We start from the raw sequence: 26665 nt of genomic DNA, 5'->3' as shown, positions 1-26665 counted from the left end.
TTCTCCTCAGAATTAGATGGCTTGAGCAATTTGGAGGACCTCGATATGAGCTGCGATTCAATTGGTACTACTAAAATAAAATTGTGGCTAATTCCAAATTTAATTTAAATGTACTAATTACTTGTTAGTTTGATTAATTTGATATATTCCAAAGAAATAAAGTAAATATAAGTATACTATTTGATATGTCTAGGTTGCAATCTTCAGCTACAATCATTGGATTTATTCTCATCATTGAAGACTCTTTCCTTGAACGGAGTTAATTTAATTGACTCTCATTCCCAAATCAGTAAGTTATTATTATTTTTTTACTTATCTTAATTCTTAAGATTAATTTACATAAATACTGGTTTCTAATGGCACATATGTTGAATGTGATTTTAGACATTTAATTTTTAGTTAGTTTTTTTAATATTATATTTTTAATTATTGTAAAATTATATTTCTTATATAAAACTGCTGAATATCATCCTCTCTCCTTATTCAATGACCTCTGCATATATTAATAAAGTATTTACTTTTCAATTTTTGATTTTCCTCAGAATTAGACGGCTAGACGGCTTGAGCAATTTAGAGGACCTCCATATGAGCTGCTATTCAATTGGTACTACTAAAATAAAATTGTGGCTAATTCCAAATTTAATTTAAATGTACTAATTACTTGTTAGTTTGATTAATTTGATATATTCTAAAGAAATAAACATAAATATACTATTTGATATGTCCAGGTTGCAATCTTCAGCTACAATCAATGGATTTATTCTCATCATTGAAGACTCTTTTCTTGTACAAAGTTAATTTAATTGACTCTCATTCCCAAATCAGTAAGTTACTATTTTTTTTACGTATCTTAATTCATAAGATTAATTTTTTAGTTAGTTTTTTAATATTATATTTTTAAATATTGTAAAATAATATTTCTTATACAAAACTGTTGAATATAATTAAAATATATTAACTTATTTAAATATTAAATATTATAACAACAATTTTGAAATCATAATTAAAGTTTTTTTAATTTAATCAATACACAATATAATTTTACTCCATGTAATTAATACAAAATAACATTATTCAAAATAATAACTAATTAACATATGTTTATTATTTTGATGATAGTGATAATAAAAAAATTCTAATTGATATTAAAATATTTGTAAAAGAATATAAAAAATAATATGACGTAAATTAATCTATTCACCATTCAATTTTTATTTTTTATTCCCATCATTTAAGACTCTTTTTTTAGGAGGACTTAAATTTAATAACTCTCATTACCACAAATATTTATTTTGTTGACATTATTTTAAAATTTTCTACCTTCACAAAACACACGTGTACATATATTTTTAATATTTTTTATTCAAGGAATAAATTGCATAATTTAAAAACTTGAAAGAGTTGAAGTTGCAATCTTACAATTAATCGATTAGAAAATGAGTCTTTCAATTTCTCTCGTATAAGAATAATTTTATTTTATAATTCATGTTTAAAATTAATACCTCCTATTAAATTATGCATGCTTCATCATTCCATTCACCCAAATTATTAGTTCTCTTCTATTTCCATTGAATTTAGCATTACAATGTTAATTTTAGTATATATGGTATTAAATTTTTAATATTTTTAATGCTAAAAGATGAAAATGATTGATTTTAAAATATGAAATAATAGCATTGTGTGAGGATTTTAACTTGTGGTTACAGAATTGCAAAATTTGACAAATTTAGAAGAGTTGGAATTAAGGCATTCATCTCTCCCTTTTAACTTCATTGGAGCACTACCTTCTTTACAAAGATTGGACATGGAAAAGTGTAACGTCAGTGACAGCCTCTTCATGAATGGTAAGTATCTTTCAATTTATCATTTCTTTTTATACAAAGAATGATTTTCCCCATAAATATATTATTCATGACAAGCCTATTTTTGAAATAGTATTTATTAAACCCAAAAAAAGAGCAAAACTGTTTATAATTATTAATAAAAAATTTGTTGATTCATGCTTCTTCTTTTTTTATTTCATTTCCCAGCATTAAAAAACTTATGATAGGATGTGATGACGAAAATTCAATAAATTATTTAACTTTTTAATAAATACTACAAAAAAAAAGAAAGAAAGAAAGTGATTTTTTTTTTGATAATTTTATAAAATTGTTGTGCTTCCTAAAATTTTCAATAAATATAAAAAAGAAAAATGAGGGTAAAAGAATAATATTTCTCAGTTTCTTTCTCTCTCTTTTTTCATAATTTTATAGTAATATTTTATAAAATTGTTTTCTTTTCTAAAATTTTCAATAATTTGCGACTCACTTTGTCTCCCTAATAATCTTTTCCCAAAACTCCAAATACTAAAGCTAAAATAATAAACTCAACTTAAAGGATCTCTCTCTTTCTTTTTATATATATTGAATTGCATACACTTTCTTCTTTTTTTCCATTTGGAACATATCTACATAAATTTCTGTAACTTTGGTTTTGTTTGAAATAGATCCACTTGAGTTGCAGAATTTGGAATTCATGCACATATATCATACTTCCCTTGAAAACAACTTTCTTCACAAAATTGGTGCAATGCCTCGTATCAAGCAACTAAGCTTAAGGGGTTGTGGACTCAATGGCACCTTACATACCCAAGGTGAATAAACACGAAACATTTTAGTACCCTACTTTCCCATACAATAAGATCCCTTTTCTTAAGGCAAGGAACGAATACAACTAGAATATATTATATTTAATTTGTTTTATTGTTTTTGGTTCCCTTGAATGGCACTCTATTTATTTATTTAATATTATGTTTGCAGGTTTTTGTGGCTTGACAAATCTCAGACTCTTGGGTATGAGAAACAATAATTTGAAGGGTACTTTGCCAGAGTGTTTTTACAATTTCACATCTCTTGAGAGTTTAGATCTCTCTTCCAATCAGTTATCTGGAGATGTATCTGCCCTTAAGTCTTTAACATCCCTCGTAGAATTGAGACTTTTAAACAATTATTTCAAAATCCCAAGCTCATTGGAGCCCTTCTTCAACCTTTCAAAACTCAAGCATTTCAATGCGGACAAGAATGCCATATACATTGAAAGTGAGATGCAACCTTTGGCCCCAAGATTCCAATTGAACCTTATCAGTTTATCTAGTTGTGGAGATGTTGGACAATTTCCTCATTTTTTGTTCCATCAACATGACTTAAGGCAAGTTTATCTCTCTAACAACAACTTTAGAGAGGGATTTCCGAATTGGTTGTTGAATAACAACGCAAATTTGGAAAGGTTAGTTCTTGCTAACAACTCTCTCCAAGGTCATTTTGAGTTACCTTTCCTTCCACATACGGACTTATCGTATTTGGATGTCTCAGAAAATTCATTCGATAGCAATCTTCCAATTGATATTGGGGAAAAACTACCATCATTGTTGTTTCTGGACATGTCAAAAAATCTATTTCGCGGTAGCATTCCCTCTTCGATTGGTGATATGAATTTCTTAGAAGCCTTGGACTTGTCCAATAATCAATTGTCTGGTGGGCTACCTGAGCATTTGACCATGGGCTGCTTTTCATTAACTTCCCTTGCACTGTCCAACAACAAATTGCAAGGGCAGATGTTCTCTTCAAATGTTAACCTTACAAAGTTGCGGGAGTTGCACTTAGATGGGAATCATTTCTCTGGGAAGATCCCAGATTCCTTGTCTAGTTGCTCCTTTTTGTCAACATTGGATTTAAGCAATAACGTGCTTTCTGGGGAGATACCAAGGTGGATGGAGAATATGTCAAGTTTGTCAACATTGGATTTAAGCAATAACGAGCTTTCTGGGGACATACCAAAGGAGTTTTGCCATCTTAATAATCTTAAACTTCTAGACCTTTCAGCGAACAATATTTCTGGGAGTCTTCCATCTTGTTTCAGCCCTTTAGGGATAAGGCAAGTTCATTTATCAAGAAACAAGCTAGAAGGGGCACTCACAAATGTTTTTCATAACAGCACTAGCTTGGTGACATTAGATCTAAGCAATAATCACTTAACTGGGAAAATTCCACGTTGGATTTGTTGTTCCAATAGGGTCGGAAGCGTGTAAATTATTGTACTAAAAAATCACACAAAGTTCAATTCCCAGGGAAGAGAGGTGGATCACATGGATCTCTTAAATACCAAGTCTTTCCTTAGACAGAATATCCCTTCTATAGTAATTTAATAGCACAATTAAATACTACTATTATACCCTCAAATATTGAAAGAAAAATAGGACAAGAAAGAACACAAGAGATTTAACGAGGTTCGGTAAATTATACCTACGTCCTCGGGCACTAACACCAGATGATAACTTTACTATCTCCAAAATATTACAAACAAATAGAATTCCTTAAGAATTCTCAAATGGGAGAAGAGAGAAAACTAAGAGAGAAAGATTGGTTGGGATAGTTGAAATGAGAAATGGTTAGGCCTATTTATAGTTGAAGTTCAGGGACTAACTTGCAAATGGCCTAAAAAATTAGGGACCAAAATTGCAATTATCCCTTTCAACTTTAAACAACTTGCCAACTATTTTTTTTCTTTCGGTGCCAATTGCACCTCCCACCATTTTTGACTTTTCAACCCATTTTTTAATTTAACTTATCAACAATCTCCACCTTGAAGATTTGATTAGGATAATCACATCTTCACACACTTCCTTCAACTCCCCAAATTCGATAAAGCTATCTTTTGTAGTGCCTCCAAATGCGCTCTCGAGCGCCATACACCTAAAGGTGCTCAAATTCTCAGGATGTTAATCAAGTTCAAACAATGATTAAACTTGATTGTTGTTACCACCTTGGTCATCATATCTGCGGGATTATCTGTTGTCGGAATCTTCTCAAGTAGAATTTTTCCTTTTTCAAAGACTTCCCGCACAAAGTGATATCTTACGTCGATATGCTTGGTTCTTGAATGATAGACTTGATTTTTCGCTAAATGAATAGCGCTCTGACTGTCACAATATAGACTAATGTGACTTTGAACAACTCCCAAGTCTTTCAATAATCCATTAAGCCAAATAGCCTCCTTAACAGCTTCTGTAACTGCCATATATTCTGCCTCTGTAGTAGACACAGCTACTGTAGACTGTAAGGTAGACTTCCAACTCACTGGGGCTTTCGCAAGAGTAAACAGATACCCCGTAGTTGAACGACGTTTATCTAAATCACCAGCAAAGTCGGAATCAACATATCCAACTACAAACTGACCAAGTGCTTCATCCTATTCAAAAATTAAACCAACATCTACGGTTTTTCAAAGATACCGTAGAATCCATTTCACAGCTTGCCAATGTCCTTTTCCAGTATCATGCATATACCTGCTCACAACTCCAACAGCTTGTGAAATGTCAGGCCTCGTACACACCATCGCATACATCAAACTCCCAACTGCATTAGCATATGGGACTTTTGCCATATATTCTCTTTCTTCTTCAGTTTTCGGAGATAATTGAGCACTAAGTTTCAAATGAGAAGCAAGTGGGGTACTTACATGTTTTGTGTTTTCATTTACACCAAAACATTGTAATACCTTTTTCAGATATTGCTTCTGATTCAAACAAAGCTTGCCTCTCTGTCTATCTCTACTTATCTCCATGCCGAGAATCTTCTTGGCCTCACCTAGATCTTTCATCTCGAACTCTTGATTCAACTGAGCCTTCAGCTTATCTATCTCATTTTGGCTCTTCGAAGCGATTAACATATCATCAACATACAAGAGTAGATAAATGAAAGATCCGTCATGCAGCTTCTGCAAATATACACAATTGTCATATTTGCTTCTTGTGTACTTTTGCCTTCTCATAAAGCTATCAAATCGCTTGTACCACTGCCTCGGGGATTGCTTCAATCCATATAGCGATTTGTTAAGCTTACAAACCCAATTTCTACCACCAGCATCTGTGTATCCTTTTGGCTGAGTCATATAGATCTCCTCTTCTAACTCACCATGCAAGAAAGCCGTCTTAACATCAAGTTGAGCTAGTTCCAAATTCAACTGTGCTACCAAGGCCAACAAAATTCTAATGGAGGAATGCTTCACAACAGGGGAAAATACATCATTGTAGTCAATTCCCTCCTTCTGAGCGTAGCCTTTAGCTACCAATCTTGCCTTGTAGCGAATATCCTTCTTGCTAGGAGATCCATCTTTCTTTGCGAATACCCACTTGCATCCGATTGCCCTTTTATCTTTCGGTAATTGCGCCAACTCCCAAGTATTGTTCTTCCGGAGAGACTGCATTTCTTCATCCAAGGCGCTTTTTCATTTATCACTTTCTAAGCTTTGCATTGCTTCTTGATAAGTGATAGGAATATCATCAACAACGGGAAGGGCGTAGGCCACCATATCAGTAAATCGAGCAGGTTTACGAATTTCTCTCCGTGGCCTTGCAACTGCAATTGGTTCTGGTGTACTTAGTGGTTCTTGGGTCAGAACCTCTTCAACCTCTAATTCCTCCATTGTGGCTGGAGAATTAGACTTATTAACTGGGCAAATCCCCATCTGCTCAAACTCCACCTGTTTTGGAGTACACTCCACCTGCTGTGGAGTATTGCTCGTCTGAATATCTTTATCTGCTACCTTTTTCAATGTGGCAGATTCATCAAAGGTAACATCTCTGCTACAGATCATTTTCTTTGTGCTTAAGCACCAAAGACGAAATCCCTTCACTCCAGAAGTGATTCCCATAAAGAGAGCTTTCTTTGCCCTCGGATCTAACTTTGACTCCTTCACATGGTAATATGCAGTGGTTCCAAACACATGTAAGGAATCATAATCTGTAGCCGGTTTTCCAGACCATACCTCCATAGGAGTTTTTCTTTCTAATGCAGATGATGGCAAACGATTAACAAGATGGCCAGCGTATGTCATAGCCTCAGCCCAAAATTGCTTGCCCAACCCAGCATTGGACAACATACATCGAACTTTCTCCAGCAATGTTCGATTCATACGCTCTGCCACTCCATTCTGCTGTGGTGTATCCCTAACTGTGAAGTGTCGAACAATACCATACTCTTGGCACACATCGAAGAACGGATCACTTTTATATTCCCCTCCATTGTCTGTCCTAAGCCGCTTGATTTTCTTGCCAGTCTGGTTTTCGATCATAGTTTTCCATTTAAGAAAAACTCTAAGCACTTCATCCTTAGTTCTCATGGTATACACCCAAACTCTTCTGGAAAAGTCATCAACAAAAGTAACAAAGTAGTGTTTTCCTCCCAACGAAGGTGTTTTGGAAGGCCCCCACACATCTGAGTGAATATATTCCAAAATACCTTTTGTATTATGGATAGCAGTGCCGAATTTCACTCTCTTTTGCTTTCCCAGAACACAATGCTCACAAAATTTTAATTTGCAAGCCTTTGCACCTTTCAGCAATCCTTGCTTTGCCAGAATTTGCAAGGATTTTTCGCTGGCATGTCCCAACTTCATATGCCACAACTGCATTGAGTCCAAGTCTTTGTTACCGGAAGCTGCAGCGACTGCTCCAATAACTGTACTACCTTGGTAGTAATACAAGTTATTTTTCCTGATGCCCTTCAATATCACAAGTGCGCCAGATGTCACTTTCAAAATCCCATCTCTCATAGTAACAACTGAACCATTGGATTCCAAGGCTCCCAATGAGATGAGATTTTTCTTCAAACTGGGCACGTACCGAACATCAGTCAGAACTCTGGTTGATCCATCTTGATTCTTTAATTGGATTGAACCTATCCCAACAGTTTTACAGGCATTGTCATTGCCCATATAAACAACTCCTCCATTTAGTTCTACTAAATCAGAGAACCACTCCCGGTTAGGGGACATATGATAGGTACAACCCGAATCCAATATCCACTCATCTGAATGGAGCGACGATGATGATGCAACCAGTGATAGTTCAGAGTCACTAGTATCATGCTTAGCAACACAAGCATCTACAACAGCTTTTCCCTTATTCTTCAGCTTTGGACAATTTTTCTTCCAGTGGCCTTTCTCATGACAAAAAGCACATTCATCTTTCCCGAGTCTGGACTTTGACTTTGATCTCCCCTTTTGAGTTTTCTTCCGAGTGTATGAACGACCTCGGACTACTAAAGCTTCTGTATCTCTGATTGAGTTTTTCTGTTTGTCATTCTTTCTCTGTTCATAACTGTATAAGGCCGCACAGACTTCGCTCAGAGATATATCACTCCTGCCATGAAGTAGAGTAGTTTCTAGGAACTCAAACTCCTCAGGAAGTGACCCCAACAGCATCAAAGCCAAATCTTCATCTTTGAATGTCTCATCCATATTCAGCAAATCAGTGACTAACTGATTAAATTTGGTGATGTGATCATTCATTGTGGTACTTGGGACGTATGTGAAGCGAAACAGTCTTTTCTTCAAGTGGAGCTTATTTTGACTGTTTTTCTTCAAAAAATTTTCTTCAAGTGCCACCCACAACTTATTTGCAGAAGTCTCCTTTGAAAAAGCATACCTCTGCTCTCGAGAAAGGCATGATCGAATTGTGCCACATGCCAACCGATTGATCGCCTTCCAATCTTTCTCCTGTACATCATCTGGTTTCTCTTCATCAATGGCAATGTCTAGACCCTGCTGAAAAAGGGCATCTAGAACCTCACTTTGCCACATACCAAAATGGCCCGTGCCATCAAAGATCTCCACGGCCAATCTTGCATTTGCAATTGTCGGTCTTGTCTACATGGACGATGTTGAAGCTCCTACACCGACCGTTTTCTCCATAATCTTTCAATATACCTAAGGAAATCTTTTCTGATGTGGAAGATCAGTTTAAACTGCAACCACAGAGCATACTACGATTAACCTTCGGCTCTTGATACCACTTGTTGTTCCAATAGGGTCGGAAGCGTGTAAATTATTGTACTAAAAAATCACACAAAGTTCAATTCCCAGGAAAGAGAGGTGGATCACATGGATCTCTTAAATACCAAGTCTTTCCTTAGACAGAATATCCCTTCTATAGTAATTTAATAGCACAATTAAATACTACTATTATACCCTCAAATATTGAAAGAAAAATAGGACAAGAAAGAACACAAGAGATTTAACGAGGTTCGGTAAATTATACCTACGTCCTCGGGCACTAACACCAGATGATAACTTTACTATCTCCAAAATATTACAAACAAATAGAATTCCTTAAGAATTCTCAAATGGGAGAAGAGAGAAAACTAAGAGAGAAAGATTGGTTGGGATAGTTGAAATGAGAAATGGTTAGGCCTATTTATAGTTGAAGTTCAGGGACTAACTTGCAAATGGCCTAAAAAATTAGGGACCAAAATTGCAATTATCCCTTTCAACTTTAAACAACTTGCCAACTATTTTTTTTCTTTCGGTGCCAATTGCACCTCCCACCATTTTTGACTTTTCAACCCATTTTTTAATTTAACTTATCAACAGGATTGGCAACCTTTCTCAATTGAGTTTTGTTTTGCTAAATAACAACCATTTTGATGGTGGGGTTCCAATTCAGTTATGCAATTTGGGCCAGTTAAGCCTGATTGATCTTTCCAATAACAATCTTTCAGGTACAATTCCACATTGCCTGAAGATTACAGCACTGAATGAAATATTCCAAGAATATGTTCGTTCTCTCCGTAATTTTATTCTACGACCTCCCAGTGATTATTCCTCCGTTGATGATGAACCGATAGAGTTCACAGTGAAAAGCATGTCTTACTCTTATAAGGGAATTGTTCTCAGATGCTTATCTGGAATTGATCTCTCTTGCAACAAGTTGACAGGCGAGATTCCCAGCGAATTGAAAAACTTGAGAAATATTTATGCTTTGAATTTGTCTCACAACAATTTGATAGGACCAATCCCACTGGCGTTTTCCAATCTGAAGCAAATTGAGAGTCTCGATCTTTCTCACAACAACTTGAGCGGGAAAATCCCTCCACAACTTGTGAGGTTATATAGGTTGTCTTATTTCAGTGTGGCATACAATAATTTATCTGGAAGTACACCTGCATGGACTGCACAATTTGCAACATTTGACGAAAGCAGATATGTGGGAAATCCTCTTTTATGCGGTAAACCATTGAAGGACTGCTCAACATCAGGACCATCAGCATCTTTATTGCCAAAAGCATCGACTGAAAATGGTTTGATTGATATGATTTCCTTTTATGTGACTTTCGTTGTGTCTTATGTTATGGCAATCCTGAGTATTGCATGTGTGCTTTACATTAATCCATACTGGAGACAAGTATTGAAGCAATGGTTAGCATGTAGCAATCACATGTTTTATTATTATTATTATTATTATTATTATTATTATTATTATTATTATTATTATTATTATTATTATTATTTGGATGTAATGATGAAACTTAGTTGTATTCCAACTAAGTTTGTTAGTGGTAGTAGGTGGTGATTTATTTTAAGTGGATGTAATGATGAAACTTAGTTGTATTACAACTAAGTTTGTTAGTGGTAGTAGGTGGTGATTTATTTTAAGTGGATGTAATGATGAAACTTAGTTGTATTCCAACTAAGTTGTCAAGTTGTAAGCTTGTATAAATAGGCTTTATGCCATTTAAAAAAAATGAATGAATTCAATCAAGATTTCATCCATATACTCTCTATTTTAGCTTTGCTTAAAATTTATTTCATTTTTCTTCTTAGTTTCTGCCGCAAGTCTCGATTCTTGCTCGGCAAGATTTTTGTTGAACCTTGCTATTTGTTGCACTTAGCTCCAACAATTGGTATCTAGAGCCTATTTCTTAAGGGATCTGTTATACAAATTCATGGCTTCATCAAGCTTTTCACCAGCTGCACCTCAAGTCTTCAATAGAGAAGGCTACCACATATGGGTGGTCAAAATGAAGACCTACCTACAGGCTTTCGATCTGTGGGAGGTGGTCAACTCAGATGTTGATCCAGAGCCACTTAGAGGCAATCCAACAGTGGCTCAAATCAGGCAGCATGCTGATGAGAGGACCAAGAGGCACAAAGCCATGTCTTGCATCCAGAACTCAGTGTCAGATGTGATTTTCACAAGGATTATGGCCTGTGAATCACCAAAACAAGCCTGGGACAAGTTGCAAGAGGAGTTTCAAGGGACAGAGAGGACAAGGCAGCAACAGTTGCTGAACTTGAGGAGAGATTTCGAGAATTTGAAGATGAAGGAAGAAGAAACTATCAAGCAGTACTCTGACAGGATTATGGCTGTGGTTAACAGCATTAGGCTCCTTGGAGAGCAGCTCAAGGAAGCTAGGATAGTGGAGAAGGTTATTGCAACTCTGCCCGAGAGGTATGAGGCAAAAATCTCATCTCTCGAGGACTCAAGGGACCTGTCCACCATCTCCCTGACAGAGTTGATCAATGCTTTATATGCTCAAGAGCAAAGAAGAGCAAGCAGACTAGAGGAACATCAAGAAGGTGCCTTTCAGGCAAGAACAAACACTGCCTACAAAGGCAAGAAGGCCTGGAGAAACAAGCCAATGACTGATGCTGCAAGAAAAGAGGGTCAGACTTGCAAGTACTGCAGAAGGGCTGGTCATCTAGAAGAAAAATGCTGGTTCAATCCAGAAGCTGTATGTCAGCATTGTAAAAAGAAGGGTCATGTTGAGAGAGTCTGCAAGAGCAAGGCCAAATCAAGGCAGAGTCAGTTTCAACAGATGAAAGCTGAGGCTCGAGTAGCTAAGGAGGACAGTGACCAAGAGGAGCAAGTCTTTGCTGTGTCATGCTCAGCTTCTCAGGAAAGGTTCTCATCTGGTTGGCTCCTAGACAGTGGATGCACCAACCACATGACACCTGATGCTGTAATCTTCAAGTCTTTAGACAGAAGCTGCAGAACTAAAGTCAAGATAGGAAATGGACATTTTATTCAAGCTGAAGGCAAGGGTGATGTGCTGATATGCACCCCCACAGGTGCCAAAGTGATTTCAAATGTGCTTTTGGTGCCTGAAATTGACAGAAACCTGCTCAGCATAGCTTAGTTGCTGGAGAAAGGTTATTCTGTTGTGTTCAAAGACAACCAATGCCAAATCAGTGATCCAAGTGGATCCAAGCTGATGGCAGTTCCTATGGCTAATAAGAGCTTTGTAGTTGACTGGACCAGGGAGTCAGACATTGCCTACACAGTCACATCAGATGAATCCAAGCTTTGGCATCAAAGGCTGGGACATGCCAACTTCAGATCGATGGCTCGAATGGTCAGAGAGGACTTGGCTGAAAACTTCATCAACTCAGTGGATCATGATGATGTGTGTGAAGTGTGTCAGCTAGGAAAGCAGGCCAGACTCCCATTTCCCTCGAATCAAGCCTGGAGAGCCTCTGAAAAACTCCAACTGGTGCACACTGATGTGTGTGGCCCTATGAGGACTGAGTCATTAAGTGGAAACAGGTACTTCATACTGTTCATTGATGATTTTTCAAGATATTGCTGGCTTTACTTCCTAAAACAGAAATTAGAGGTGGCCTCAGTGTTTTGGAAGTTCAAGACTGCTGCTGAGACTGAAACAGGTTGCAAGCTGAAGACCATAAGGTCTGATAATGGGACTGAGTACACCTCAGCTCAGTTCCAAGCCTTCTGTGATAAGGCAGGCATCAAACATCAACTTACCAACATATATACACCTCAGCAAAATGGTGTAAGTGAAAGGAAGAATAGGAGTTTGATGGATATGGCCAGGTGCTTGATGATTCAGAAGAATCTGCCTAAAGCACTATGGGCAGAGGCAGTTAACACTGCAAACTACATTCAAAATAGGCTTCCAACCAAGGCCTTGGATCAGAAGACTCCATTCGAAGCCTGGTTTGGATTCAAGCCATCACTGGCTCATCTGAAGGTCTTTGGATGCATCTGTTATGCTCATGTACCTGCTGTCAAAAGGGACAAATTGTCTGAAAGGGCTCGACCTGGTATTTTGGTGGGCTACAGCACTGTTAAGAAGGGCTATAGGATCTTGGATCCTTCAACAAAGAAAGTGTCAGTAAGTAGGGATGTGGTATTTGATGAAAAGTCATGTTGGAACTGGGAAAAACATGAACCTGAGGAAGTTTCAGAAGGACTTGCAGCAGATCAAGCTGAGCCAGATCAAAATGTTCCTGAAATGGACATTAATGATGAACCAGTTAGAGGAACAAGACCATTGACTGAGATTTATGAAAGAGCTCATGTAGCCATAGCTGAACCAAGCAATTTTGAGGAGGCTGAAGCTCAGCAAGAGTGGAAGCAGGCAATGGCTGAGGAGATTAGCATGATTGAGAAGAACCAAACCTGGGAATTAGTTGAAAGGCCAGTCAAAAGGAAGATAATTGGGGTGAAATGGGTGTACAAAGCCAAGCAGAATGCTGATGGTACCTTGAACAAACTGAAAGCAAGGCTAGTTGTCAAGGGGTTCAGTCAGAGGTATGGCCTGGACTACCTGGAGACCTTTGCACCAGTGGCCAGGCTAGACACCATCAGATTACTGATTGCCTTAGCAGCACAGCTCGAGTGGAAGATCCATCAACTCGATGTGAAATCAGCCTTTCTGAATGGTTTCTTAGATGAAGAGATCTATGTTGAACAACCACAAGGGTTTGAGATAGCTGGCAGAGAGCATATGGTCTACAAACTGAAGAAGGCCCTATATGGCTTAAAACAGGCTCCAAGGGCCTGGTACAGCAGAATCGATGGCTACTTGACTAATTTGGGATTCGATCGAAGCAAGAGTGAGCCAACACTGTATGTCAAGAAGCAAGGGACACAAACACAGCTCATTGTGTCCCTATATGTTGATGACCTGCTGGTGACAGGAGGAGATCGAGCAGTGCTGGTCAATTTCAAGACCAAGATGCAGGAAGTATTTGAAATGTCTGATCTAGGGGAAATGTCTTATTTCCTTGGAATGGAGGTGACTCAAGCACAAAATGGGATATTTCTAAGTCAGAGAAACTTTGCCACAAAGATTCTGACCAAGTTCTCCATGCAAAACAGTAAAGCAACTAAAACACCTGTTGTTGTTGGAGAAAAACTATCGAGCCAAGGTGATTTTGAGAAGGTTTGTGAAACAACCTACAGAAGTCTAGTTGGTTGTCTGTTATATTTAACTGCCACTAGACCAGACATAATGTATGCTGTAGGATTGCTTTCAAGGTTCTTGCATTGTTGCAATAAGAAGTGTAACACCCCTTACCCGATACCGTTGCCGGAATCGAGCACGAGGCATTACCAGATTTTACCGAATTAATTTTTCTCAAAATTATATTTATACTGGCCATGCCAATAGCTAAGTTACAGACATCCATTTCTATGTAATATTGGTGTTTAGTCTATACATGCCATTATTTCAAAATAAGTCATTTTCCAATACCAAAAGATATGAGTTGATAGTGTGATAACGCTCCGACTAAATTCCAACCCTTGAATTCCCGAGCACTACAAACAGGGAAAAAGAGAACGGAGTAAGCACATTGTGCTTAGTAAGTTCATGCAACAGGAATTATACTTACCGATTTTACACCTATTATTTAATAACACAAGCATACATTTTCACACACATATGTTTATCTGTCACAACGTTTACTTAATGTTCAAGCAATATACCATCTAGAATTCTCTTTACAATTTCATAGTTCCATAATCTTTTTTTTTTCTTTTTACTCTATTTTATTATTAATTTATTCTATACTATAATATAGGTATAAAAAAATATTTAAAATTAATAATAATAAAAATTTTATAGTACTTACCTTAACATATTAATGATTCACTTTTGTTCACAACTTATAATTTTAGCCCAAAGTAGATTTCACAGAACACCCCGGATATACGGAACAAACACAGAGAGCACAAATGTGCTAATATCAGAGAGCACCAACGTGCTAATATCAGAGAGCACCAACGTGCTAATATCAGAGAGCACCAACGTGCTAATATCAGAGAGCGCGCTAAAGTTCCTTAATAAGTTCCTTAATGGCATGCCACTAATATCCTGGTAGTTCTAAATTCCATCTACTTGGGCATTAAATCTGAGTCTCATTCACTTAAATACTTTATAAAATTATTTCGAAAAGGATTTATCATTTCTCTGTCATTACAATTTACTGCTTATTTCACAATTCACATAAACATATACCTATCACATACTTTTGCATTAGTTAAGTAAACATCATATAAATTCATTTCAAAGAAAATGATTGATGAGCTCATCCATTCCATATTTTCCATTCCCTTGTTATTTTTCCTTATTTGTCCCGTTGAATTTCTCGGAATTTCGATGGATTTTCAGAGGTACACCTAAGTGTACAAATCCGGGTTTGTCAATTCACATTCATGTGTGCACATTTCCATTTCAGAGATCCATCGAATTTTCCTTCCATTCAACCGGGATTTATTTTCTCTTTTCATCAAGAATATTAATACTTCATCACTTATCATACAATAACATCCAAATCATATTCACATCAATAACAAACATTTCAAGCATTTAAGAATATAATTCAAGTTACACGAACTTACCTCGATACTTGTTCGTAAATAAAGATCTACTAATCCCGAACTTTTTCTTTTCCTCGATCTTGATTCGTATTTGAATTTTCCGGATCTAAATAAATAAATTTAATCATTAATCTAATACCTTTCATATTCACATGTAACATTTTCTATAATTCCATATTTATTATAGTTCATTCAAAACTGTCTCATTGAGTCATAGTCACTAAATTATTTATATCTTGGGCTACGGAACTCCAAATTAAGATCCGCTAATTTTCCCCGAAACTAGACTCGCATATCTTATTACCATAAAATTTTCAGAATTTTTGGTTTAGCCAATAAGTACAGTTTATTCATTAAATTTTCCCCTGTTTCACTATTTGACAGATCCGACCCCTCTTCACTAAAAATTAATTATCTCATTATACAGAATTTTGATGATGTTTCCATTTGTTTATTTTGAAAATATACTAATTAAGAATTCTAACCATATAAATTACAACTCATAATCATTTTTGTACAATTTTTAATGATTTTCTAAAGTCAGAACAGGGGAACCCGAATGCATTCTGACCTTGTCTCACAAAACCTATTATATCTAATGATTTACAATTTCATTGCTTACACCGTTTCTTTTATATGAAGCTAGACTCAATAAGCTTTAATTCTATTTTTTTTTCATCCTCTAATTCGATTTCTACAATTTATGGTGATTTTTCAAAGTTAACCTACTGCTGCTGTCCAAATCTGTTTTAGTGCATACTGTTAATTACCATTTTTCCCTTAAGCTTTCACTAAATGATAATTTCATCCCTGCTCAATTAACCTCTCAATTAAGCTAATTTTTCTCAATTAACACTTTATCCCATCACTTTAGACTACTTTATAACCTTTGTAAATCAGAATTTCAGCACTAGACTTTGATTCCAAACATTTTCACAATTAGGTCCTACAAAACAATTTCTATTGAAACTACCTAATAAAATCATCTCATAAACAAGTTAAAGTTTCAATTTCACCATAAATCCCTAATTTCGGGATTCTTTCAATTTAATCCCTATCAATTCAAAAACTTACACTTTATTTTACAATTAAATCCTTTACTAATTTCTAACTTGAAATTAAATCATTTTAACCTCTAATTCATCAATTAATTCAACATAACTCATGTCTAAAAATATAATATAACTACCCAAATTCCAAAATGAATCCAATAATACTTTGTTCTAGGATACCAAAAACTCAAAAATTATAAGAAAAGGACTTAATTTGACTTACCAATTGAGCTTGGAACCTTAAAACCTTAAATTTCCCTTTTTCTTTTTCTTTCTTTCTTTCTCCCCTGCTTCTTCTCTGTTTCGTTTGCCTATTCTGTTTCTATTCTCTGTTTCTATTTCTTATGCTTTATATAATATAATAAAATAATAAAATAATAATATAATACTTATCTATTAACAAAAAAAATCTCAGATTTTTCTTTCGTTATGCCGCCTCAACTTTAGAAAAAGATATAATTGCCTATTTGGTCCTTTTAATTTTTCTTTAATCTACAATTAAACTTTTACACTTATTTCAATCTAATCCTTTTTCATGATTAACTATCGAAACGTTAAAATTTCTTAACGAAACTTTAATACTACCCTATTGACACTCCGTAAATATTTATAAAAATATTTACAGCTCAGTTTATAATACCGAGGTCTCGATACCTCATTTTCGACCCAATTTACCTAATAATCTCTTTTAAATCACAAAATTCACTAATTCAAAAATATTTCTAAAATCACACTTAACTTATAATTATTAATTAATAAATTTTTCTAACTTTTTCATCGATTTTAGTGATCTCCAATCACTGTTCTGACATTACTGAAAATTGGGCTGTTACAATAAGCATTTACAAGCTGCTAAGAGAGTGCTTAGATATGTCAAAGGCACTTTGAGCTATGGTTTAAGGTACAGCAAGGAAGGAAATCTGAAGCTGGTTGGCTACACTGATAGTGACTGGGCTGGCTCGATAGATGACATGAAAAGCACCTCAGGGTATGCTTTCAACCTTGGTTCAGCCATGTTTTGCTGGAGCTCGAAGAAGCAAAGTCTGGTGGCTCAATCTACTGCTGAAGCAGAATATGTGGCAGCTGCAAGTGCTGTCAACCAAGCCATTTGGCTAAGGAAAATCTTAGCTGATTTGAAAGTGCATCAAAAGGAAGCTCTTGAGATCTTCTGTGACAACCAATCTGCAGTTGCAATTGCTAAAAATCCAGTGTTCCATGGAAGAACAAAGCATTTCAGCATCAAGTTGCATGTTGTTCGAGAAATGAAGCAAGCTCAGGAAGTGAAGCTGATCCATTGTAATTCTGAGGATCAACTTGCAGACATTTTGACTAAAGCCCTTAATGTCACAAGGTTCGAATGTCTAAGAAGGAAGCTAGGTGTTTGCTCCATGCAAACCAAGGAGGAGTATTGAAGCAATGGTTAGCATGTAGCAATCACATGTTTTATTATTATTATTATTATTATTATTATTTGGATGTAATGATGAAACTTAGTTGTATTCCAACTAAGTTTGTTAGTGGTAGTAGGTGGTGATTTATTTTAAGTGGATGTAATGATGAAACTTAGTTGTATTACAACTAAGTTTGTTAGTGGTAGTAGGTGGTGATTTATTTTAAGTGGATGTAATGATGAAACTTAGTTGTATTCCAACTAAGTTGTCAAGTTGTAAGCTTGTATAAATAGGCTTTATGCCATTTTAAAAAAATGAATGAATTCAATCAAGATTTCATCCATATACTCTCTATTTTAGCTTTGCTTAAAATTTATTTCATTTTTCTTCTTTGTTTTTGCCGCAAGTCTCGATTCTTGCTCGGCAAGATTTTTGTTGAACCTTGCTATTTGTTGCACTTAGCTCCAACAACAAGCATGGTTCTATTATGTTTGGGCAATAAGCAATTGCTGCTACTATTTTTTGGAAGACCATATTCTGCCTAAAAGGCTCCACTGTGGAAATATGTAAGGCAATGTTAAGTTCACATTTTCTCTACTCAGATTTGATATTCTTGTAATTTATTATCCTTCGATAAAAAGGCAGTATACTCTTTTTTGCTTTATAATTGCAAATTATCTTCTTATATTCTGAAAAGATGAAAAATATACACAAACTGGCTAGAAATATATGGATATAATCTTTTTGGTAAATAAAGATAGTCCAACAATTAATTAAGGCTAAGTCAAAACATAGTTCTTACCATACGTTATTCCTAATGAATTACAGAGCTGAAAATTAGCAATGCTTGAAGAAGGATGATGGCAAATATGAATAATTCTGCATTAGTAATGGAACAGCTATCCAAATTTCTGCATATGGGTGGAGGATGACTGAAGAAAGTAGCATTTAATAATATTTGATATGACCTCAAAATCTAATGTCATTGAGCGGGGGATAATAAAGGATTAATCCCCTACAATTCAACCGTCAAATTTTGTGCTTCTTTTTTTACTTTTAAACTTTCATTTTCTAAGGGGATATTGAATTTTGGGTTTAACGATTTCGGTTATAAAAAATTGAATTTTGGGATAATAAAAAATTGAGTGTTGGCACTGATAGAGCTGCTCGTGGGTCGAGCAGCCCGGTCCAGCCTGATGGCCCGCCCGAAATATGGGAGGGTTCGGGTAAAAATATAGGCACGAAATATGGGTTTGGGCAAAAAAATGAGGCCCGTTTAGAAAACGGGCCGGGCCTCGGGCAGCACTTTTTTGGCCCAAGCCCGGCCCAGCCCAAATATAATAAATATTTTTTTATTATTTTTTTATTTTTAAAATAATTTTTTTATTTTTAAATTTTTTTGGTGTTTATTTTAAAAATGGGCCGGGCTCGGGCTTGTGAATTTTTTCTCGGGCCGGGCTTGGACAAAATTTCAAGCCCATATTCCGGGCCCGACCCGGCCCATGAGCACCTTTAGGCACTGATGGTCGACACCGATTTATTAGATAAAAAATTATTTTCGGGGGTGTTGGGACATTGATGGTTGGCACTCCTGCACTAGATTTTTAAAAAAAATTTAGGTGTTGGGACACTGATGGCCGACACCTCTTTTATCTGGTTAAAAAGATTTTTTTTGGGTGTTGGGACACTGATTGTAACACCCGTTACCCGAGACCGTTGCCAGAGTCGAGCACGAGGCATTACCTGACTTAACTTACTAGTTCGGAGCATAAAAAATTGCTTTTAAAATTAATTCACTCACGTTCATTCAATATGTCCCTAAAAAGGAATCTCAAGACCCTAAATCATGCAATAAAAACGGTTCGGGTCCAAACCGGAAACATTAAAAAAATTTTGAATTCTTAATCAAATTAAAACAATTTATTTCACTATTCACAATGAAATTGTCCACCTGCGCAACAGTTACTAATTTAATTATAACTTGAGTTAAAAAACTCGAAATTTAGATCCGTAAATTTTCCCTGAAACTAGACTCATATATCTTCTTACCATAAAATTTTCAGAATTTTTGGATTAGCCAATTAGTACAATTTATTCATTAAAATCTCTGCTGTTTCACTGTCTGATAGTTCTGACCTCTGTTCACTAAAAATCAATTATCTCATTGTATAGACTTAATATGATACTTCCAATTGTTTCTATTGAAAATAGACTCACTAAGAAATCTAGAAATATAAATTATAACTCATAATACTTTATGTACAATTTTTAATGATTTTCTAAATTCAGAACAGGGGACTTCAAAAACCATTCTTACCCTATCTCACTAAAATTCAAATATCTAAAAATATACAACTCTTTTTCTTACTCTATTTCTTTCAAGTGAAAATAGACTCATTTATATTTAATTTCATATCTCATTAAGCTTCTAATTCAATTTCCACTATTTTTGGTGATTTTTCAAAATTGAACTACTGCTGCTGTCCAAAACTGTTTTAGTAAAAAAAATGTTAATAACCAAGTTTACATCTTCACTTCCTTTCAATTAAACCCTATACATGCCATGTAAACCTTATGATGCACAATAAAATTTACTGAAGTAATCTGGATAGTGTGCCCTGATGTGTTGATCCGATCCACCGATTTCACATCAATCTACAAAGAACATTAAACACACAGGAGTAAGCTTACAGAAAGCTTAGTAAGTTCATAGGCCCATATATAATAAAATCTTATCAAGATTTCACTAACAATATTAATAAACAAGTATAATTCAACATTTTCTGCAAACCATAACCTCAAACAATGAATTTACTCAATCGAGCTCAATATCAGATATCAACTTATTTCCAACTTTTAGCTTCAATTGCACTTACAAATACTTGTCAAATTGAGGATCGTCTTACGGATTTGAGTACATCGTTTGCCCGGTGCCACAAATTGCTTGAATCTTTCACAATGCTATAACTCAGTATGGTTTCCTTCACTGAAATACCATACCTACTTTTCACGACTCAGTATGGTTTTCTTCATTGAAACACCATACCTACTTTTCACATCTCAGTATGGTTTTCTTCATTGAAACACCATACCTACTTTTCACAAGTCATTATGGTTTTCTTCATTGAAACACCATACCTACTTTTCACAATTTGTCATGGATTCACCATGGACTTATTCGTCAATTCATCACTGATTACCGAACGTATGTACTCAATCATGCGTATCCCTTAATTTGAACTGACAATCTCATTTTTTTCTCATTTTTACCATAATCATAATTAAAAAACAATACACAAATTAATACATTATATCATTCTCACATTAACAGTTAATCATAAAAGTTTAGCCGTATGAACTTACCTGGGCCAATTTGTAGGAGTTGTAAAAGTTCAGAGACTAGTTTGATATTTTCTTTTTTCCGCGTTTATCTTCGAATTCTCGATCTATAATATAAAATTTTCCATTCATTAGCATCAAATTCAATACCAATTCTCTTTGCAATTTATGCCCTTTAATTTTTGAAATTACACTTTTACCCTAAAATTTACAATTTTTACAATTTAGTCCCTACTCAGTTAACACTTCAATTAAACACAGTTTTCCTCAAATAACACTTTATATAATAAATTTAGACTACTATACAGCCTTTGATATTCATAATTTAAGTAAAAAACCCCAATTCCTAACTTATTCACAATTAGGTCCTAAAAATCATTTTCTACTAAAATCACTTAATAAAATCATAATATAATGAAATTAAAACTTCAAATCTATACTAATTCATCATAAACTTCCAGAACTTATTCATGGTAACTTACAAAATCACCCATGGAATCAAAAACTAATGAATTCAATAGTTGGACCTAGTAGTAAAAGTCACAAAACATAAAAATTTCAAAAAAAAGAAAGAATTGAACTCACAGGGTGTAAAAATATGAGAAACCAGCTTCTTTCAGACCTCCTATGGCGTTTTTGCTGATGAATTATGAATAAATCTCTAGATTTTTCACTTTTGTCTTTGTTTTATATATTTAATTTGTTAAGTTTCCAATTTTGCCCTTGTTTCTCCTTGCTTTCTTGCTGATTTTTCTTGCCCAACCGTCCAGCCCATATAATTTGGGCCTAATTTCCTTTTAAATCCCTCCTTATTAGTCACTTAAGCTATTTAATCACAATTTAACAAATGTTACACTATTTTCAATTTAGTCCTTTTTAGTTAATTGACTATCCAATCGTTAAAATTTTCTAACAAAACTTTTATAATAACTCAATTATACTCCACAAATATTTATAAAAATATTTATGACTCGGCTTATGAATTCGAGGTCTCGATACCTTGTTTTAGACCAATTTACCTATTAAATTCTTTTTAAATCAAAAAATTCACTAATTCAAATTTTTTTCTAAATTCACACTTGACCCATAATTATTAATTTATTAAATTTTAAAACTCACTAGTCGGATTTAGTGATCTCGAATCACTATTTTTGACACCACTGAAAATTAGGTTGTTACACTGATGGTCAACATCCTTTTAAGTTTTATCTGATTAAAAAATTTTTGGTGTTGGGACCCCCTTTATTTGGCCATCAGAGTCCTAGCACCCAAAAAAATTTTTAATCAGATAAAAGGGGTGCCGACCATCAGTGTTCCAACGTCCAAAAAAAATTTAATCAGGTAAAGAGGGTATCGACCATCAGTGTATCAACACCCAAAAATTTTTTTTTAATCAAATGTAGTGGGTGACGGTCATCAATGTGTCAGCACCATAACTATTTTTTAAAATACTGGTATATATTACCAGCATGATACGGATTGAGAAAAATACATGGGTATCAGCTATCTAGTGTCTGAAACCCCAGAAATTATTTTTTTAATCTCTGACACAATGTTTGTGTTAGAAAAAAAGCTGGTGCTAGTCATTTACTCTCTATAACTCAATTTTACTGTTCATTTCAGTTCATTTAAGTAGTTATTTTTAACCAATATCATTTACGTAAATAGTTATTTTTTAAGTTATTTTACTATACATTTTAAGTCATTTAAGTGAATGTTCTAAAAAAGAACAAAAAAAACCCAATAAAAATTAATGTAACTTCTTAATATATTTGTACCCTTTAACGTTACGGATCAATCCTTTAGCATACATGAAAATTTTTAAAATATTAGAAATCCCAACACTTTAAAGGATAAGACATTCAAAGAAAAGCAAGAAAAATAAAAGTCGGCAACAGATAAAAGAAATAACCCTTAATATATTTGCTTATTTGATTTTATTTGTAACACCCCTTACCCATATTCAACTCCGGAATAGGGTATGAGGCATTACCAGAACACTTACACATGTAAACCTATTAAACCGAGTTACAAAATTTCATTCAAATTTAAAACTTTCAAAATTATTAACACGCTTTTATAACTCTTCACAATATATATAATGCAACATTTTCTGCCATCCACACTATCAAATAATGGATTTACTCAATCGAGCTCAATATCAGATGTCAACTTATAATCCAACAACAATATACAAATTGATACATTACATCATTCTCACATTAACAATTAATCATAAAAGTTCAGCTATATGAACTTACTTTTCATTATCTTCCCACACTCATTTTCTATGCACATCACACAAGATATAAACATATCAAAGACAATTGTTCTTGACATTCCCATCACATAAACCGAATTAATCAATGCAACTCAATGATATAGTCACCCGTATATCATTATTATCACACATATATATATACACATCATGACTAAATTTCTTAAATATTTGATCACTTGCTTTTCAATACCGCAATAGTTCCTTCAGTACCAATACGTATTTACCATTCGATTTAACATTTACCGATTATAATCGGACATATGACCATTATACACAATTTTTTTATACATTTTATTGTCCTCCTCCTCCTCTCCATTCCACATCCTTTACGTATAAAACATGCTTAAATAGCATTATACATAATTTCACTATTCACTTATATTAAAATTTAAAGCTGTCTATTTGAGTCAAAGTCACTAAATCATTTTTATCCAGAGCTACAGAGCTCCAAATTAAGATCCGTAAATTTTCCCCGAAACTAGATTCACATATCTTCTTACCATAACAATCTCAGAAATTTTGGTTTAGCCAAATAGTACAGTTTATTCTTTAAAGTTTCCCCTGTTTCTCTACTCGACAATTCTGACCTCTCTTCACTAAAATTTAATTATCTCATTGTACAGAATTCGAATGATGTTTTCATTTGTTTCCTTTGAAAATAGGCTCATTAAGGATTCTAACCATATAAATTATAACTCATAATCATTTTTGTACAATTTTTAATTATTTTCCAAAGTCAGAACAGGGGATTCCGAAATCAATCTGACCTTGCCTCACTAAAATTCGAATATCTCAAAATGTATAACTCTTTTGCTTGCTCTGTTTCTTTTATGTAAAAATATACTTCTTAAGCTTTCATTTCATATCTTATTCACTCTCTAATTCAATTTCCACCATTTTTGGTGATTTTTCAAAGTCTCACTGTTGTTACTATCCAAAACAGTTTTGTTGCTATTTCTAGTTTTTTTTTTCATAATTTCACTTTTTCACTTTTAATCACTATTCAATTACACTTAATCGTTACATGATCTCATGTATTTTCACTTGGTTAATTTCCCGTTGAACATTCGGAATATACACGGATACGTAGAGAATTAGCACTTAAGTGCCACACTGATATGTAGCCGAAGCTACCACTGATATGTAGCCGAAGCTACCACTGAAATGTAGCCGAAGCTACCACTGATATGTAGCCGAAGCTACCACTGATCAATAACACTGGAAATGTCCACGGGCCTGCTCACACAAGCTGTCAGGTGTCTGCAACACATGCTAGATCACCCAGCACCCGGGACTCACTGTAACACTGTAACACTGGTCTCTCACTTGTATCCACTTCTATTCCTATGTTCAACCGGGAATTTACACTTAACACTTTATTTTCAATTCAACCACTTTTCCACCTTTCAATCGATAATTAATCCACAAATTCACACATTTTCACAACTCAATGCATTTCCATTCAATTTATCACTTTATCACTTGAATAATTCATGAATAATTTTCCTTCCACATTGAATATTAATTCACATATCAAACATAATTCACAATTTATAAAAATATAACTATTATTTATACATAACTTACTTTGATGCAACAATATAAAAAATTTAGCAATTTAGTCTTTAATCTTTTCTTTCCTCCGGCCAAGGTCGATTCCACTTCTTTCTTGGTCTATAATAACACATTTGACTTATTTAGCACTCACATTTATCAATACAGTCCTTGACTCAAACTTTGGCAAAATTACAATTTTGCCCCTAAACTTTTGCATATTTCCAATTCCGTCCCTAGGCTCGAAGATTAAATTTCACACCTTATTCTTATGTTTTACAACATGCTAAACACTTTTCCCTTCTATGGCAACATCAAATTCTCACTCTATCATACACTTATGAACAATAAATATTTTTACCGATTATGTCAATTTACCCGTTTTTACTTAAAATCACTTAGTAAAAGTTGTTTATCATAAATTCTAGCTTCATATTCTACCATAAAACAGCAAAATAAACACATTTAACCAATGGGTATTTTTCCAAATATGCACCCTACCGTGAATTAATGGTAGAATAAGCTAAACCGAGCTACGAGGATTTCAAAAATGCGAAGAACATTAAAAACGGGGCTAGGATGCACTTACTATGAGCTTGAGAAAGTAAGAAGCCCTGGCCATGGTGTCTTCCAAGTTTCGGCAGCAACTTTGGGAAGATGATACCATTTTCTCATCTTTTTCCCATCTTATTTCTATTTAATTACTAAATTACCAAAATACCCTTAACTTAAAAATATCTTATTTCACCTATTTCACGTCCATTTTTGTCCATAACATAACCAATGGTATAATTACCATTTAAGGACCTCCAATTTAAAATTTCATAACAATTAGACACTCCTAACATATAGAACTCAACTTTTGCACTTTTTACAATTTAGTCTTTTTGACTAAATTGAGTGCCCAAACGTCGAAATTTTCGAACGAAATTTTTACGAAATTTTTCCGTGAAATTGTAGACCATAAAAATATAATAACAATAATATTTTCCCTCGTCGGATTTGTGGTCCTGAAACCACTATTTCGACTAGGCCCAAAATCGGGTTGTTACATTATTTCCTTTTTTTCAGAAGTAAATTTTATTTTTGTTGAGCTTAATTTCACTAGACCCAATGTTAGGCCTGGTGACTGGTATTGCACCATGGGCAACAGCCTTTGTTTATCATTTCCAGAACTTAATTGAAACCATGTCAACTATTGTTCTGGGACACCTTTTCAGGTTCGATGAAGGGTTAAATGCTTTGAAAAAGATGGAGCAAATGGTTAATTCGATGGTGGATGTAGAACCCAATTCTTGCCAGGGCCAAAAATTTGCCCGGAGCCCAAAACCCAAACACCCAAGACTCAAAACCTAATTGTTACCCCTGCCTAAACAACAACCCAAGCCCAATTAATAACCCTAAGCCCAAATCAACAGCGGCCCACCACATAAGCATTTCAGCAAACCCTAGCCCCCAAGCCTTCAGCGCCGCACCTAGGTCTTCTGACCCCTAGCCACCAGGCTCCCTCCTCACACGCCACTGCCGTCGTTCACCTATCACCGGCCGTCCATGCGTCTGCCACCTGCAAGAGAAAGCCACACGCAACAGCAGAAATAAAAAC

At 34.8% G+C, this 26665-nt stretch overlaps 1 protein-coding gene across 1 annotated transcript; it reads left to right on the top strand.

The window, feature by feature from the left end:
- The first annotated feature begins 1804 nt into the window (after positions 1-1804).
- Positions 1805-26418, top strand: LOC107944982 (receptor-like protein 15). The gene is made up of 5 exons (XM_041094805.1): positions 1805-1844; positions 2489-2635; positions 2802-3915; positions 9412-10236; positions 26283-26418. Exons 1-5 carry the CDS (start codon positions 1805-1807, stop codon positions 26416-26418), a joined length of 2262 nt encoding a protein of 753 aa, XP_040950739.1.
- Positions 26419-26665: the final 247 nt, after the last annotated feature.

This window comes from Gossypium hirsutum, chromosome D05 (genome assembly GCF_007990345.1).
Source record: "Gossypium hirsutum isolate 1008001.06 chromosome D05, Gossypium_hirsutum_v2.1, whole genome shotgun sequence".
Taxonomy (NCBI): Eukaryota; Viridiplantae; Streptophyta; class Magnoliopsida; order Malvales; family Malvaceae; genus Gossypium; species Gossypium hirsutum.
The sequence above is the reverse complement of the archived record's forward strand: the minus strand, read 5'-3'. Positions and strand labels throughout refer to the sequence as shown.